Source organism: Rana temporaria, chromosome 1 (genome assembly GCF_905171775.1).
Source record: "Rana temporaria chromosome 1, aRanTem1.1, whole genome shotgun sequence".
NCBI classification, from domain to species: Eukaryota; Metazoa; Chordata; class Amphibia; order Anura; family Ranidae; genus Rana; species Rana temporaria.
The window spans coordinates 53,062,886-53,082,188 of NC_053489.1; the positions used below are offsets into that span (position 1 = coordinate 53,062,886).

The following is a 19,303-nucleotide window of genomic DNA, read 5'->3' on the forward strand; positions in this document are numbered from 1 at the left end:
GTGCAACTATTGTTTTAGAGTGACAGTCTTAATTGCATTTAAGCCTATACAAAAGACAGTATCAGGGAAACGCGTTGACCTACGTGAAAACAAATTAATGGGTCGCTGCACCAAACACTGATATTTCGGTTACAGGTAGACTGATGGGCTTCATTGAATTTTGACCTCATCCTCCCTTGGGGGGGGGGGGGGGGGGGACTGCAGTGGCAACATTTTGTTGCTGAAGCTCCCACCTCCGTTGCGACAAGGTCTCCCCAAAAGGAGGAGCCCTCTCAATGCCTGTGCTTTACTTCCATAACGTATAGTTAGTAAATGAAAGATCAGGCAGCTTAAGGCTGGATTCACGCCTATGCAGCTTTAGTGCTTTTTGCATTACATTCCATTTTACATGGTTTCCTATGGAACACATTCTGTGGTGAAAATCTGAAAAATGCAAAAAGCACTAAAAATGCCTAGGTGTGAATCCAGCCTAACTGCAGAAATGTTTAATCCAGAGTTCCAGCATTAGTCCACACTGCCACAGTCTCACTCCTCCCGATTCAGAGGTAGAAATCCCTTTGCACTGCAGTCTCAATAACCCAAAAGGAAATAAATCGGGAAGAGTAAAACCCTCATTTCTTGCGGTAGTCGAGTGGAACTCTGAATTCATACAGAGAGCAAGCAGCCAAGAATTTTTGATTGAAGCAAACCTGCAGCAAAATGAAATATCAGTACTAGGTGAACTGATCCTTTAAGATAAATTATGTACCCAAGAATTGCAAAAAAATTTCACATAAAAAAAACAAAACAAAAAAACAAAAACACAATGGAGGACAACTGAGCCACGAGCACATGCCGAACATTTAAAAATAATGGTACATGTGCCACAACAAATGTGGGTCACAGTTCACTGCATGTTCTCACTTTTAGCCCTGAGAAAATCAGAGCCTGAAATGTGTTGGAGACCGGGGTTTGACGTCAGATATACCACCAAAATACTTAGGAATTTCTTCAACTATACAACTGGAACTATGTACACAATTTAATGGAATGTTTTCCCCATCCCAAAAATGGCTTCCAGAGACCATGGGATCATTTACACTAAATACGTAAAGATTTAAAATTTTGATTGACAAATTTACAAGAAAAAAAAAAAAGCATGAGCACAGCGGAATATTTTTTTTAAAATTAACAAAATTTCAGGTGTGTAAAAAGTAGAGAAATGGAGCTATTTGAACTTTGGTGACTGCAAGGCCCTTTCGTGACAATTCTAATTTGTAAACCATCTCGTGGGAATCTTCAGAGGAACTTGAGGCAAACCAAACCCAACGTACATCCCAGTGCGTCCATCTCCACCTCAACTGATCTAGGCCTTCTCCGTAACCTTAAGCCACGTTTTGAGATGCACAAATTTAAGGAGTAGTGTGATGCCAATATGGCAAGAAGTATTTGAAAACTCATCAAGCTGTCTTAAACCAGTCCAGGTCCTGCATACAATTCAACGTCTTTCTGCGACCAGTCAAAACAAGCAAAAAGGTAAAATTACTGAAAAAAAAAAAAGAAATGATGTCAAGCAGAGACAACTGGTTTGACGTAGAACGAACACTCCAGTCCACTAGGTTTATTTTGTGAAGGTGGCCACCACGGCCCATAGGATTTCATTAGCGTTTGGCTTTGCGGCCTCTACTTCTGGATCTAGGTCGAGCAGCTGCCGGACTCTCTTCATGGCCAGCTCGTACTGGTCGTCCAAGAGGGGGGCGAAGGCATTTTCGATGACGTCAGAAGAATGAGCTAAATAGATGAGGGCCAGCAAACGTTTATCCATGCGGTGAGGATCCTTCACCCACTTGTCAAGCACGGCTTCCTGTACCCTCTTGATAAGACGCTGCTTGATGTTGTTGTTGGTGAGTGGGTGCGTAGTCATGTCAAAAAGCAGGAAGTTTTGCTTCTCAGTTGTCAGGACACCCTTTTCTACAAGATTTTTAGCCAAGCGTTCTCGCACGTTTCGTAACTGGAAATGGAGCTTCAGGGGATTCCAGGTCTCACCTGAAATAAAAAAATATATATATATATATGCAAGATGAATCTTAAAAATCACAGGGCCATCCAATAGCATTCCCTTTCCTGCCTGACTGAAACCAAAATGGAATATTGTTGGAATAAAATGGGTACAAGCCTCTAAAACGAATAAAGCATATCCTTCTATAGTCCGTACTTCCAATTCAAAACACTTGATCGCGGTCTCCTCACTCATTCCTCGGCTATATGCATGAGGCACCCTGACAGGTGATGCAGACTACACTGGATCGAGGGAAAAAGGGCTCAAGCACACAGCATGTGTCTGAGAGCCACAGATATGCATGTTTCCTTACGAGAGGGAGTGTGCTCATTTCCTCCACTCGGGTCTCAGATTACATTCAGCTCTTCTCTCTGATGTACGTTCTGTGACATCAGATTTTCACTCCCCCGATTTTTGACAATTAGAAATACTTTGTAAAATATGTGCTTTAAAAAGGCTGTAGAGGAGAGAGAGGGCTGCAGATAAACAAGTGCAATTTACAGAGGAGGAATCGTTTTATTTCAGTGTATCACCTGAGGCCAGTCACTTTACTGTAAGGGCCCTTTCACACGGGCGGACCGTTTACGGACTTGTAATGTATCCCTATGGGATTGCAGACGTTAGCGGATGATGCATCCGCTAACGTCCGTAACGATCCGCGTCCGCAAATTTCCGCTTTTTCAGACGGAAGAAAACCCTATTTTTCTTCCGTCTGGCGGAACGGATCGGATGAATACAGACACACGGTCTGTATTCCTTCCGATTCCCCATAGGGGAGAGCAGAGCAAAGACAGGGCGGTCTCTGCACAGTGTGCAGGGACCGCCCTGTCCGCCGACAGCTCAGCGGGGATTAACAAAGGAATCCCCGCTGAGCCAAACGGGCTAACGGAGCAGATCAATACGGATCCGCTCTGTGTGAAAGAGCCCTAAGAGTTTACAACCACTTTGGTACAGGAATGTGTATTAAAGTGGATGTACACCCAAAATGTTTTATTTTATGTCACAATGTAGAGTATAAGATTTCCTATCATCTGTGCCCAGTCTTGCCACAGAGTTAATCCAGCTCTGAGCAATCCTCTTTTATTGTTCAGTGAAAATTAACAGACTTCCAGATAAAACCCTGTCTAAATAAAAAGTCCTTTCCTCTCTCCTTGCTTTGAGTGACAGGTTATTTACATATCTAGCTTGGATATGTTTATCATATGTTATGTTTATCATAATATGAGGTGATCCACAGTATAAAAAGTGAGAAATCCACCCTTCCCCCACATAACACATCCTGGTAACATACAATGACCTGTGATTCACCTCATATTATGATAAACATAACATAAGATACACATGTCCAAGCTAGATATGTAAATAACCTGTCACTCAAAGCAAGGAGAGAGGAAAGGACTTTTTATTTAGACAGGTTTTTATCTGGAAGTCTGTTAATTTTCACTGAACAATAAAAGAGGATTGCTCAGAGCTGGATTAACTCTGTGTGGCAAGACACCTTCCTAAATAAGCTGAGGGTAAAGGTGATGGACTGGCCAAGCATGTCTCCAGACCTAAAACCTATTGAGAATCCATGGGACATCCTTAAACAAAATGTGGAGGAGCGCAAGGTCTCTAACATCCATCAGCTCTGTGATGTCATCATGGAGGAGGGGAAGAGGACTCCAGTAGCAACCTGTGAAGCTCTGGTGAATTCCATGCCCAAGAGGGTTAAGGCAGTGCTGGAAAATAATGGTGGCCACACAAAATATTGACACTTTGTCCCAATTTGGACATTTTCACTTAGGGGTGTACTCGCTTTTGTTGCCAGCGGTTTAGACATTAATGGCTGTGTGTTGAGTTATTTTAAGGGGACAGCAAATTTACACTGATATACAAGCTGTACACTCACTACTTTACATTGTAGCAAAGTGTCATTTCTTCAGTGTCGTCACATGAAAAGATAGAATAAAATATTTACAAAAATGGGAGGGGTGTACTCACTTTTGTGAGATACTGTGTATATATTTTACACACGCGCACACATTCTTTATTCTAGGCTCACATTGGATTACAATGTGTTGTAGACATTTATTTAACCCCTGTAGGCGTGTTCAAACAAACATACCACTAAGAAGTTCAATCCAGCTCTGTACAGTCTCTGGGGTCGGCGTTTCCTTTATATGTTTTAAGGCTTCATCCAGCATGACATCCCCTGTCGGAGCATCAGATTTGTAAGTAACCTATTAAAATTAAGATGCATTTTGTTAACAGCCACAAGTACATCCCACAATATTTCCATTGCTTGTTTGATACCACTTTCTAAATGACAAATAAAAAAAGTCTTGTACCCTCTTTAATCCCCGGAAAAATGTACACACTTCCTGACCAGGCCATTTTTTGCGATACGGCACTGCGTTGCTTTAACCAACAATTGCGCGGTAATGCGACACTGTAGAAACACCAAAGTCATGTCCTTTCCCCCCCCCAAATAGAGCTTACTTTTGGTGGTATTTGATCACCTCTGCAGGTTTTATTTTATGCGCTATAAACAAAAGAACAGACCATTTTAAAAGAATATTTTTTACTTTTTACTATAATAAATATCCCAAAAATAAAATAAATGTCTTCATCAGCTTGAGCCAATATCTATTCTGCTACATATTTTAATCGTTTTAATAAAATCGCAGAAAGCATATATTGATTGGTTTGTGCAAAAAGTTATAGCATCTACAAAATAAGGGATATATTTATTTCATTTTTTTATGAGTAATGGCGGTGATCAGCAATCTTTAGCGGGACTGCGACATTGCGGCGGACAGATCGGACACTTATTTGGGACCATTGACATTTATACGGTGATCAAAGCTAAAAATAGCCACCGATTACTGTATAAATGTCACTGGCATGGAAGGGGTTTACACTAGGAGACGATCAAGGGGTTAAATGTGTCCTAGGGAGCGATTCTAGCTGCAGGGGCAGTGCCCGCTATAGCTCTTAAAGCGACCACCCTACAGCTACGGCGATTCGTGAAGCAGTGTCAACCTGGCAACCAGGGCTGTGGAGTCGGTAGATAAATGTTTTGACTCCTAAATGTTCCGATAATCTAAATTTAGGAGGAGTCGGTGCATTTTTTGCTGACTCCGAGTACCCAAAATTTCCTCTGACTCCACAGCCCTGCTGGCAACAGTGGCAAGCAGTTAATCACTTCAGCTCCAGGCCTTCTGACACTTTGTTAGAATCTGTGTTTTTTGCTTAGAACCCCCGAATGTGTGCGAATATATCTATCTATGTGTGTGTGTGTGTGTGTGTGTGTGTGTGTGTGTGTGTGTGTGTGTGTGTGTGTGTCTCTCTCTCTCTCTCTCTCTAAAAAAAAAAAAACAACACAATTTATTCTTAAATATCCATATGCAGTGGTAAATATAAATAACCGACTACAGTAATTGTAATGCCTTCCATTACCTCCACTTTCTCTGGGTTCAGATGCTGATCTTCCCTGCACAGAGTCTTTAAGGTGATTTTTTTTTTTTGGTAAACAAACTTGTTATACTTACCTGCTCTGTGTAATGGTTTTGCACAGAGCAGCCCAGATCCTCCACTTCTGGGGTCCCTCACTGATGCTTCTGGCTCCTCCTGCCTTCAGAGTGCCTCAATAGCAAGCTGCAAAGTATAGTATAGAGCGCCCGCTATAGCAAGGTAAAAAAAAACTTCTGCCTTTAGAACCACTAATTTCTGCCCAGGACTACATGTCCCATGAGGCATTGCTCCTCACGCTTTCACATTCACAAATTCTCAGGCACTTAGTGACATGTATGGATGGTGTACTGAGCTGTATGTGCTGCACTGTATTTCTGATATGTAAACAAATAATGCATTCTATATGCAGGCCAACTAATCAACTGGCCGATTAATCGATTATGAAAATAGTTGACAACTTTGCTGAAGAGGCTGCACTGATGCAGCGATCACAGAGCGCGAGAGTAACCTCCAAGTTCCCCAGATCTTAAATCGAACATCTGAGAGATGTGCTGGAAAAACACATTCGATTCATGGAGACAGGACTTAAAGTGTCTGTAAACCTCAGACATGAAATATAAACAAACAAAGCATACCCCTCTATAGTGTGTACTTGTCTCAATTAAGAGCACCAAGTGTAATTCCTGGTTGCTGCTTCGTTCCTTTGCTCATCACGCTTAATCACTTCTGACAAGTTTTCCTGCCAGCAACTAAAATGTAGGTGACAGGGGAGGGACCTCCAGCATATTGAAAGCCTCAGCTCTGTTCAAATGTGCGGGGGTCTTTTCACTTCAAGCAGCTTCCAGAGCTCTCCTCACTGAACTCTGCAGTGTTTAAATTCAGCTCTCTGCCCGCTTTATTTTTTTAAACTCTCAAACAAGCTTTACTAATTCAGCACTTTGAAAGGATGAAGAAGGGAGAAGACTGCAGATAACTTATATAACAACTTATGTAGGAGGATTTGTTTAATCTCTGTACCACCTGAGCCCAGTCACTTCACTGGGGATATGTAATGAATTACAACAAGTTTAACCGCTTCCGCCCTGGAAGATTTTACTCCCTCTTCCTGACCAGAGCACTTTTTACAAATCGGCACTACGTCGCTTTAACTGACAATTGCGCGGTCATGCGACGCTGTACCCAAACACAATTTGCGTCCTTTTTTCCCCCACAAATAGAGCTTTCTTTTGGTGGTATTTCATTACCTCTTCATTTTTTTGTTTTGTTTTTACACAAAACAAAAAGGACAATTTTGAAGAAAAAAAAATCCCAAATCACAATTAGGTAGATTCAGAGAGATTGCCGCAATTTTGCGGCGGCGTAGCTTAGCGTGTTTAGGCTACGCCGCCGTAAGTTAGCGAGGCAAGTACTTGATTCTCAAAGTACTTGCCTGCTAAGTTACGGCGGCGTAGCCTAAAGCAGGCGGGCCGTAAGGGCGCCCAATTCAAATTCGTCTGAGGGGGCGTGTTTTATGATAATGAGGCTTGACCCGACGTGATTGATGTTTTGTTTGAACTGCGCATGGCGCCTACATTTCCTAGTGTGCATTGCGGCTAAGTCCGCCGCACGGGCCTATTGATTTTGACGTGGACGTAAACGACGTAAATCCCTATTCACGAACGACTTACGCAAACGACGTAAAATTTTCGAATTTCGAAGCGGGAACGGCGGCCATACTTTAACATTGGCTACGCCACCTACGCCGGCCTAACTCCCTCTGAATCTAGCTAAATATCTTTTACTTTTTGTTAAAATAAATATCTTATAAAAAAATAAACAGTTTCCTCAGTTTACACCGCTGTGTATTCTACATGTTTTGGGTAAAAAATAAATAAAATTGATCACAATAAGTGTATATTAATTGGTTTGCGCAAAAGTTATAGCATCTACAAAATAGGGGATGGAATTATGAAATTTTTATTATTCTTAATTTTCTTTTACTAGTAATGGCGATGATCTGTGCTGCATTGATAACTTTAAAAATGTCACTGGCAGGGAAGGGGGTCAACACTAGGGGGCGCTCAAGGGGTTAACTGTGTTCCCTCTGCACGTTCTAACTGAAGGGGGGGGGGGTGAGACTTGTTAGGGGAAATGACAGATCGCTGTTCATACATTGCATGATCAGTCATTTCTTCCCTAAGAGAACCGGATCTATGCGTTTACACACAGATCCCGCTTCTCGCCACGAGTGATCGCGGCTGCCCGGCAGTTATCGCGCATCGGCTCCGGGGGAGAGCACTGCACTATAAAGATGTAGAATTAGAATTGCTTAGGGCTTGTTGGGAAAAGAAATACGGCTAATACACTATAAGAGTTTAAAACAGAAAAGTATTTTATACCTTCCTTGACAAGAGACTTTTACGCCTCATTCCACCGGCTTCCAGGGAAATTCTACCTCGAAAGGCTAGTTCAATTAGCATGCACCCACGCAGCCCAGCAGAGATGCAGTCATTCCAGAAGGACGTGTAACCCTGAAAAAAAATAAAAGGTTACAAATTATGGTCATTTTCTCTTGAAAGTGAAGGAGATCATGCAATGTTCAGCAGTAGCCAACGATTGACTATAGCAGATTAACAGGTTACAATTTTTCTTTTATAACCAATGTCACTCGGCTATAAAAAACAAAAAAACACTTCACAAATCTGAATCATTTAAAAGTGAGGGGTCCTTGAGCACATATTCAACTCGAATATATATATATATATATATATATATATATATATATATATATATATATATATATATATATATATATATATATATAATTCTTAATTTTCTGTCATCGCTGGCTGTAGTACCACCCGACCTAAAGCCTAAAAATATGGGTGTTCCCATGATTGGGGGGGGGGGGGGGGGAGCAGTTACAGTCAGCACCGAGCTGCACCCCCTCTCCATTCTGCAGCATCTGCCTCCTCAGTACACAGAGTCTGAACCTGCGTTGTGTTATTCAGGGTGCAGACTGTGGATATGGTCAGATTGTGTAGTAAAATGACTACAACTCTTTCATTCACAAAAACACAAGCTGACAACAGTACACTCCAGCTACTACACTAGTCCAAGATAGCCTAGGGTAGTACCAGTGGGCACTTTTATGGTAAATGAAAGCGCTCTTTGGGAGCTGCAATCAAACAAGCAGAGCGTTTCCACTCTCTTGAGCCCTGAACAGGCTGCAAGTCTGGATTCTGTGCAAACAAGTGGCATCACTAGGGTTGGTGTCAATCAGTGTGGTAAAACACGGCGTCACCCCCGCCAACTATAGTCGCTCCTCAGTACAGACCCCCCCCCCCCCCAAAAACCTCAGTTCAGACCCTCCACCAAGTATAGTCTCCCTGTAGGTAAAATTAATTTCTCCTAAACCTCTAAGGTTTAGGAGATAATCACGTTGCATGCAGCTGATGTCAGCATTGCATGTGCGGTTAATGCCCAGCAGACGCTCCCGGGAAGAAGATCCCCGTGCGCATGCGCGGTAGTGACATCACCGCGGCTCCGGCCACTCACAGAGCCGAAGCTGCGACCCTGGAAGACACACCGAGGGCAAAATGTCAGCTCCCTCGGCGTGGACCGGGATTAGATACTGACGCCTTGTTCTAAGGCAAGTATTTCATAATGAGCTGCATACTAGCTGTGCCCTTGCCTTACAGGTTTTTTTACATTTTTTTTTCTGCGGGTATACAACCGCTTTAAGTGGTGAGGGAGGGCAAGTTCAAACACCACTATTTCTGCAGTCTATAAATTCGTTTTTTTTTTTCTTCATTCAGCCAGCAGGTTTAAATAAATAAAAAGGAATAAAAAAAAAAAAAAAAATCCTCCCTGCTGAGCCATTATATTTCGCCACCATTACATACTGATACCAACTACCAGCGATGGGTTCAGGTGTGTTCGGATCGAACCCACCACTGAACACTGCCAATCATAGACAGTGTGTGTATGGGCAGCTGCGGGCTGGGAAATGCCTCACTGCCTATGATTGGTGGTGTGCGTTTGATCTGAAAACGCCCAAACCCATCTTTACTGACTAGTATTCCAGCATTTCTCCTCTCCCTCAATTTCTAAGTGTGCTAAGAGGGGAAGGGGAGGGGAGGGGCATTTTGCCAAGGCCCCCCCACCAAGAAACCTGACGGTACCCTGGTTGGAAAAGGCTGTTCTAAGCTGACAGAATGTTGCCGTTTCCTCATTTCTTCTCTGTAGTTTACACCAGTGGCGTCGCTAGAGGGGGGGGGGGGGGGGGGGTGCAGCCCACACCTGGGTGACACCATCCCGAGGGTGGCGGAGGGTCCTGGGTCCCTCTTTTCAGCTGGAACATGCTGGGGCCACACTAGCCCTGAGTGAGACTCAGGTTCTGAAAATCTGCAAAGCAAGCTTTTAAACCAGAGCAAGTTTTGCACACACCATCTACATGACATTACAGTAAAATGGAAGTTGTTCATTATAAATCAGTATTGTCAGGTTTTCAGGTAAGGCCCGCTTTATTAATTTCCTCTGGGAGCACGCCGCAAATACCTGGCAGAGCCCTGTGGTGCATCTGCACTGGATTTGTAAAGATGGCGCCGCAGAAGAAGGGAAGAGAGGCGATAGTAAAGTTCTGCTTGAAGCCCAGTCCCAAAGTTACCATGAATATGAAGAGAGAAACTCACCAAGGCTGCATTTACACCTGAGCATTCCATGAACGGGCATCAATTGCGGGTGTCATTCATTGGTAGAAAGAAAAAAAAAAGCAACAGATGTGTTTTTATGCGCAACAATCTGGAGTTAAAAAATAAAATATAAAATGTGCAAAGCTCAACATCCAAAATAGCACATGAGCTTCTTTGGTGAGTTTGCAACGCATAGGACAGCCCACGGATAACGAGGACAGCCTTATGTGCAAAAATGCACACTCACGAGGGCACTAGGTTATATTGAAGTAATTGTCATCAGAGCACAGCGACACTTGTCACAATAGCCTGGTGCCTTGACAACCCAATCTGCCATTAAGTGTCATTATACTTGGTCATGCTGACCCTGTATGACTAGTGATCTACCATAGGACATGCTGTAGCCAAAATATGTGGATGTGTTGTGTAAGATTCCTGCAGGAGACAAATTATTGCTAAATAACATAGTGAAAGATACAAAGTTTGTATTTAAAAATAATCCATTGTTTATGCCCAGCATTCCAGCTTGTTCAATGGCCGCTTATTCTCATGGGGGCCGAATACACTTCTGCATCTATTTACGTATACAGTGGGGAAAATTAGGGGTGCACCGAATGGAAATTTTGGTGGCGAAAACCGAAACCAAAAATGCAGCATGTACTTTGCTGAAAACCGTAACCAAAAATATATATTTTTATACATAAAACTATTCTATTCGACTTAATATCAATTTCAATTAATATGAATTTATTCTTGCCCATTATTGACACCACCCCCATTTTCGGCTCCATTATCAGATTTTTTCTCCTTTCGGCTGCATGCCAAAAACAGTTTACGCCCAATGATTTTCGGTGGCCGAAATTTCATGTACCAGTAAAAAAAATTATTTATTCCCCTGTGGATTTGGTAAGTTTGCCCACTTACAAAGAAATGAAGGGTCTATCAATTTTTATCATAAGTGTTTTTTTTTTTTTTAACTGATAGAATATCAATCAAAAATCCAAATAAAAAACAACACATGATAGAAAGGTTATAATTGGAGTTGCAATTCAGCGAGTAAAATAAATATTTGATCCCCTACCAACTAACAATCAATTATTGCTCCCACAGACTGGCTACCGTCCCGTTCTATTCAATAGAACCGTTCTAATAGGAGCGACGCAAGTCGTTCCGACTTAGAAAAAGGTTCTTGTACGACTTTGGGGGCGACTTGCATTGACTTCTATACAGAAGTCATTTTGCAAGTCGCCTCTGAAATTGTCTTCAGGTCGCCTTGCCGAGTCGCCCCCAAAGTCGTGCCGCCCCAGTGTGAACCGGGTCTTAAGAAGGTGCTCCCAACAACAACTCATGTGTATAAACAAAACAAAAAAAAAACACACACACACACACACACACACACACACACCTGTCCACAGAATCTCTACCACTTAAACCTACCATGATGGGCAAAACAAAAAAATGCTTTTAAAAGGATGTCAGAGACAAGACTGTAGACATGCACAAGGCTGAAATGGGTTATAAAACAATCAAGAAGCTTGCATCACTTTCCCCGCTGCACTGTCTGTGATGCAAATTAATGCCCGTCGAGCCCAGGTGAATGATGCATGCGGGCAGAACACGGGAACATTCAGCGGGCGGGACAGTCCCCAGATGAGCGGGCTTGCTGGCCAATCAGCAGGCGGGGGAGCAGAGATGACATCACTGCCCGCCCTGCATGACTGCAGTTCCGCCCCCACTGCGCGGGCAGCAGAGAGATTACATTCATCTCTCTACTGCCTGCCTTTACCCTGGTACACAGCAAGTGGAAATTCGCTTTGTGTGGCAGGTGACGTCATGGCAAGTGACAATCCACAATGTGTGACAGGCGACGTGGCAAGTGACAATCCGCTATGTGTGGCAAGTTACAATCTGCTACGTGTGACATCGTGGCAAGTGACAATCCGCAATGTGTGGCAGGTGACAATCCGCATCTAGTGACAGGTGACGTGGCAAGTGACAATCCGCATCTGACGTTGGCAAGTGACACGCTCGGGGCTCCCACTGATTCTGCATTATGGCGAGTTGAACCATTTTATTTTGTATAACAATGTAATAATATAAATAATGCACTTCAAGCATTATTATTATTTTTTTTTTTTACTAGTAATGGCAGTGATCTGCGATTTTTTTTGCGAGACTGCGACATTGCGGTGGACAAGTCGGACACATTTTGATTGTCCGATTGGCCTAGTGAGTGTAAGCTTACCTGGGTCCAATCCTGGTAAGCCTCTTAATTTTTTCAGAGGTGGATCTTCTATAAATCTTCTTCATATAGCCACTTTAATATGGGTCTATTCACCTAAAGTTTGGAATGTTCCACGGACTTTTTGTTAGATGTTCATATTTTTGTTATCAGTCACTAGATACACTTTGGATGAAGGAACACATGGGGCACCTTTGGACAGCAGCAGTAAGCACTATAAGCTTATGGTCATTGGTTGCCATGCACAGCTGCTCCACATTCTGGTTGCTCCAGTTTTGATCAATTTCCCGTTACAGCCTAAAGTACATTTTCACCATTTCTCTATTTTTTTTTTTTTTTTAACAAGTATTTTCGAATGGCAACTATGACAACATTCTGGTCATTTCCTGCAGTCTTAAGAACAGCTGCACACCAGACAAACACAGAAGCCGAAGACCCCGAGGTTACATAGCTAAATAAAAACATCAGGACTTGTTCAGACAATAAGGATAGATCTGGAGGGGTGTCTAAATCTGCCTCTCCTCTGACGCCTGATCTGCGCTCGGATCGAGCCTCAGAAGTGACTGGCAGGCAGTGAGGTGGCAATGCAAAGCCTCCCCCCCCCAGCTGTTTTTATCCAATTTTGGCCAACAAATGCAGGGCGTTTGTGACACATGTAGGTGAACGGGGATCTGTGCATTCGGCGGACATGTCACCTGCTGATCACTAGATTTTGGGTAGATTTTGCTATGAAGAAAAACATTGCAACATTAACATGTAAAAACCCCTGCCTACTGCAGCTTAATGGGGCTCAACCATGTTTTGTTTTTACCACCCCTGTCCCCCAAACGCATGTCTAAATTTAGCCAAATTAAAGGGTCACTAAAAGAAAAAATTTATTTTGCTGAAATGACTGTTTATTTGGTATAGAGACATAAAAGTTAACAGATTCCTTTTAAAAATGATTAAAAATTGAATTTAATCTATCATATAATGTGCCTCTAGTTTCACTTTCGGTTTTAAAGGTACATACATGAAGTTCCGGGTGAGAGGTGAGTCGGGAAGACTCACAGAACAAAAACAAACAAATCCAGGGCAGTGTTTTGTTTTTAAAATGAATCTGATTGGTTCTGAGGAGTTTTAGACACACAGTAATGACAGCTTAGACCACCGTGAAAATCTCCCAGTGTGATGGTTATAAGGAAACAGACAAGCAGGAAGTGTGGAGATCACAGCAGAATTACAGCTACTTCAAAGCAAAAACGAGCAATGAGGACATGAAACCAGTACTGCAGTAAGGTAAAGGAAGCTATTTAGCTAAAAAAAAAAAAAATTCCTTTAGTGATCCTTTAAGTTTTCACCAAGCTGAGCACAGGGGGGAAATGTCAAACGGGAAATGGAGAGGGAAGATTATCAAATATTTCTCTTTGTAACTAAATTTAAAATTAGTGGATTTTAATTACAGGCTCAAACACTCCTAACTTCCTAAAATAGAGCAGCCTTGAAATGTTTATTATATCTATAACAAAGAAAATGTGTGATCCTAGTCCTAAACTGTCTGAATGGGAGAGAGGTGGTCATATTGATTTTATTTTTTCTGCAGGCTGAACAAAAACATCTCCATCCACGCTATACAGTCCGGATGGACAAACCTCCTGCAGTGAAAATACGGCCCGGACTCCCGGAAGTGGGAAAGGATACCTGTCCCTCCTCCCCCAGAAACCAAAAATACACACACACACACACACACACACACCCGTGTAGAAGAAAAAATGAAGCGGTATTGAACCCAACCCAAAAATGTTATATTGTTTTATATTTGTAGTCTTATGTTTTCACCCGGTGATATGGCCAGTAACACACCTCCTGTATTGGGAGTGCCTACACTTTGGATGAAGGAACACAGGGGGCACCTTTGGACAGCAGCAGTATGGGGGGGGGGGGGGGGGGCTGACAATGCTCCTGGGATGTAGAACATAATTTGCTCAGGCCTGGGAGTAACTTAAGAATTGTAGTTAAAAAAAAAAAACATACTTTCCTGTATTTACCAATGTTGGAAGCGTAGGGATATAATATTTATTGTTGTTTATTTTCTAAAATGTTGTTCTATCTAAAGTGGAACTCCCGCTGATCGGAACCCTCCCCCCCTCCGGTGTCACATTTGACACCTTTCAGGGGGAGGGGGGTGCAGATACCTGTCTAAAGACAAGTATTTGCACCCACTTCCGGCCACACAGTTTCGGGTTTTCTGCGGGCAGAACGTCACCTCCCGTTGTATGCTGGGAACACTCGGCTCCCAGAGCACAGCGGGAGCCAATCAGCGGCGCAGCGCAACTCGCGCATGCGCCGTAGGGAACCGCGTAGTGAAGCGGGAGCGCTTTACTTCCTGCTTCCCTCACTGAGGATGGCGGGGGGAGCAGCAGAGTGACGAGCGATCGCTTGTCCTCTGCTGCGGACGGCGCAGGACTCCAGGACAGGTAAGTGTCCTAATATTAAAAGTCAGCAGCTGCAGTATTTGTAGCTGCTGGCTTTTAATATTTTTTTTTTAGTGGCACATCCGCTTTAACAGCATTCTGTTGATTTACAAGCAGTTTTAAGTTACCAGGACCTCCCTGGATTTTGTATGTGGTTTTATAATCTCCAGATGCTTATTTAGCATCCCTAGTTTGCTCAATACTTTAACGCTTAAAGCTGTGTTATTAAAATTAAAGTCAGCAGCTACATATACTGCAGCTGGGGGGTTGTATCCGATGAGCGGAAGTTCTACTTTTGGGTGGAACTCCGCTTTAACTTACACACATACTGCACGACCCTCTTCTCTGCATTAAAGTCATTGTAAAGTCTGCTCCCCCCCCCCCCCCAATAAAAATAACAAACATGTTATACTTACCTGCTCTGTTGCAGTGGATTTTCACAGAGAAGCCCGGATCCTCCTTTTCTCAGGTCCCTCTTTGGCTCTCTTGCCCCCCCCCTCCTGTTCAGTGCCCCCACAGCAAGCAGCTTGCTCTTTGTTCCCTGCAAAGTAAAAGCATAATGGGCTAGTATGCATCCCATTATGGGCCACTTACCTGCAGAAGATCGCGATGTCAGCGATGTCCCCTCTCTCTCATCCATCTTATATCACTCTTCCTTCCGGGGCCGTGGACTCTGCTACTGGCCAGAGTCGCGGGAGCAGGCGGTCACGGCACAAGCACTATAGAAACGACACGTGCCCTTTCTTCAGTGCGCATGAGCCGATTATGTCGGCGCTGGCTTCTATGGCGAAAATCTCCTAAACCATAGAGGTTTAGGAGATATTTCCAGTACATACAGGTAAGCCTTATTATAGGCTTACCTGAAGGGAAAAGTGGTTGTACAGGGTGTACAGACACTTTTAGTACCAATTACTTCATCGGTTTTTTGTTGCCCTATCCCAATTCTTTTGCGAAGTATTGCAGCCATCATTTTCAAAATGATCTTATTTTTTCGTCAGTTGAAACATTTGATAGGTTTTCTAGTATGAATAAAACATTGGTTTATGACAATTGCAAATCATTCCATTCTGTTTTTGTGTAGATTTTATACCGCGTCCCAACTTTTTTGGAATTGGGGTTGTACTTTGAAGCTGAACTCTATTGCATAGTTGCATTGGTCCAGCATTAACCAATGTAAGTGTGCATATCTCATACTTGAGCGATCGCTGTAGAAGCTGCCAATACAGGGATAGCAGCAATCTATAGGGTCCCATGTCAATCTGCTTTCCTCTTGCATAGTTACCACAAAAAGTTGCTCATTTGGCAGAGCCATTTTTCTGAATGGATGAAGAGGTAGAGATTGCGCCTTTCCACCTTATCCAATAAGAGAATGACTTGCTTTCAATAAAATACAAAAACACAACTTAAAGTGGTTGTAAACTCCACTAAAGCACTTTCACCTAGAGGTAAGCCTAGATTAAGGCTTACCTGTAGGTGTTTGCAATATCTCCTAAACCTCCACGGTTTAGAAGATATATGCAGAAAGGAAGGCGCCGTAGAGAATGGCGCAGGCACACTGACCGTGCAGGGCTTGTGGCCTGTAGATGCCGGGAATAATGCCGGAATCCCGCGCATGCACTGGGATCTGCCGGTCCGGCGCGCATGCGCGGGAGTGACGTCATCGCCACTCCGGCCAATCACAGCGCCGGAGCAGGTAGGAAGCTCAGAGAGGACATGGCGGCGGTGGTGGACGGGACCGAGGAGGACTTTGGGGGCTTCGTTCTCAGGTAAGTGACACATAATGAGCTAGTATGCTGTGCATACTAGCTCATTATGCCTTTCTCTTGCAGGGGCTTTTAAAAAAAAAAAAAAATTGTGAGGGTTTACTTCCTCTTTAAGGCATTTTGTGAATGATGGTAATGCCGAATGCCAAGTTAGCAAATTACAGCCATATTTAGCAACCCATCCAAAAGGTCTGTGGGTGAGAATGTAGTCAATAGTCACATAATGACATGCTATAAAAACAAAATGTGTTTTACCCAAGTGGGAGTAAAAACATGGCCTATAATTTAAAAAAAACTAAAAAAAGAGAATGTTCTAGCTTTATAAAGTTTTTTTTTTTTTTTTTTTGCTGTGCCTTTTGCTTGGGAACTTTCCCTATACTTACTGTGTGGTCTATAAAACAGTAAACAAGCAAAATCTCTAAAATTAAAGGGGTGTTTCAGTCATTTTTAATGTTTATGAAAAGTCAGCAGCTACAAAAAGTGTAGCTGCTGGCTTTTAATAAACATACACTCACCTGCTCCACGTTCCAGCGGTGCGAAGGCCGGGGCTCCGCTCTTCTTCCCCCTCTCCGGCCCGCGTCTTCATTCTAAGTGTGGGCACCCGGCCGTGACAGCTTTCGGCTTCACGGCCAGGCACCCACTGCGCATGCGCAAGTGGCGCAGCGCCATCCGATTGGACAGGCGATCGCCTGGGACCTGTCACGTCTCCCAGGCGATCGCCTACAGGGAGGGGCTGCCAAAAGGCGATTAGACTCCTTCCGCCTTAGCAGCCCCTCGGCGGAAGGAGGAAGTCCCACTCCTCCTGAAGCCCTCACTCCCCCCTAAAAAAATTACTACGGCCGCCAGCTGTATCACGGGAGCGAGCCCGCAAGAACTAACCCCTATGGGAGAGAGCTCACATGAAGGGGTTAGTTCTTGTGTGAAGGAGCCGAGACAGCCCCCGAGGGACACCAGAAGACCAGGTTCGGGGCCACTCTGTGTAAAACAAGCTGCAAAGTGGAGGTAAGTTTTTTTTTTTTTTAAATAGTTATCTTTAGAGCCGGTTCACACTGGGGCGACTCGTCAGGCGTCCCATTCAATGCAATAGAACCGTTCTAATAGGAGCGACGCAAGTCGCTCCGACTTAGAAAAAGGTTCTTGTACGACATTGGGGGTGATTTGCATTGACTTCTATACAGAAGTAATTTTGCTAATCGCCTCTGAAGTCGTGTTCAGGACGAAATGCAGAGTTGCCCCCGAAGTCGTGCCGCCGCAGTGTGAACCGGCTCTGACAACCCCTTTGACTTCCTATCTTGTGGATCCAATAGAAAATATTTTTCTATTGTGAGAGAAATCCCCATTTAGACAATTATTACAGGAGCAATTGGATTCCCTCTAGTCTTGTTCTAGTGGCAACTCACAGTTTTGGATTTACCCATCACTTTCATTCCCAGAGACTTAAAGGGTCACTAAAGGAATTTTTTTTTTTTGCTGAAATGACTGTTTACAGGGTATAGAGACATAAAAGTTAACTGATTCCTTTTAAAAATGATTACAAATAGATAAAAAAAATCAATCCTATAATGTGCCTGTAGGTTAGTTTCACTTTTAAACTGTTTTCATGTTCCTGTGAACTAGAGAGACACACAGAACAAAAACAAACAAATCCAGGACAGTGTTTTGTTTTTAAAATGAATCTGATTGGTTCTGTTAAGTTTTAGACACACAGTAATGACAGCTTAGACCTACAGTGAAAAGCTCCCAGTACGATGGTTATAAGGAAACAGGCAACCAGGAAGTGTGGAGATCACAGCAGAATTATAGCAACTTCAAAGCAAAAACGAACAATAAGGACATGAAACCAGTACTGCAGTAAGGTAAAGGAAGCTATTTAGCTAAAAAAAAAAATCCTTTAGTGATCCTTTAAAGGTTTAAGACAATTAGACAGAATGATTCACTCCAATTGGCGATTTTCCATATTCCATCATACACATTCCTGCAATAGACTTTAAAGTAATGAGTGCTGCAGCAAACACCAGCTGGAGACTGGAACATGCATAGTACAGTAAATATCTGCCAGCACACCACAAATCTTCAGAATAAGTCAGGTTGTTTTTTTATTGAAGAAAGATCACAAACAGAAGAGTGCAACATTCCAGAGCCGTGCAGGACTTTTGTCACACGCCTGTCAAACTCTATGAGAAGCGGACAGCTGCTATGCCTGGACTTTGCCCATAGCGGTATGGATGTTAAAGTGTTACTAATCGCAGGACTCTGCATTCACTATATCTGGTCTCCCACAGTACACAGAACATGGAAATGCCATAGTTTTAATAAATATAAACTGTTAAAATACCCCCTCTCATCAGCAGTATATAGCAGTCTTGTGAATTTAATATTATGAAAGATAATGTTACGCCGAGTAAATTGATACCCAACATGTCACGCTTCAAAATTACGTCCGCTCGTGGAATGCCGACAAACTTTTACCCTTTAAAATCTTCATAGGCAACGTTTAAAAAAATCTACAGGTTGCATGTTTTGAGTTACAGAGGAGGTCTAGGGCTAGAATTATTGCTCTCGCTCTACCAATCGCGGCGATATCTCATATCTGTGGTTTGAACACCGTTTTCATATGCGGGCGCTGCTCACGTACGTGTTCGTTTCTGCGCGCAAGCTCGTCGGGACAGGGCGCGTTT

At 43.2% G+C, this 19,303-nt stretch overlaps 1 protein-coding gene across 1 annotated transcript in view; it reads right to left on the reverse strand.

Annotated features, from left to right (window-relative positions):
• Positions 1-1,003: 1,003 nt before the first annotated feature.
• The window catches only part of GOLPH3 (golgi phosphoprotein 3), a 31,068-nt gene continuing 12,768 nt past the window's right edge, over positions 1,004-19,303 (reverse strand). The window contains exons 2-4 of the mRNA XM_040337941.1: positions 7,873-8,004; positions 4,146-4,260; positions 1,004-2,025 (exon numbers count right to left, since the gene is read on the reverse strand). Coding sequence (XP_040193875.1) covers positions 1,601-2,025; positions 4,146-4,260; positions 7,873-8,004 — 672 coding nt within the window. The 3' untranslated portion in view covers positions 1,004-1,600. The remainder of the gene's footprint in view (positions 2,026-4,145; positions 4,261-7,872; positions 8,005-19,303) is intronic.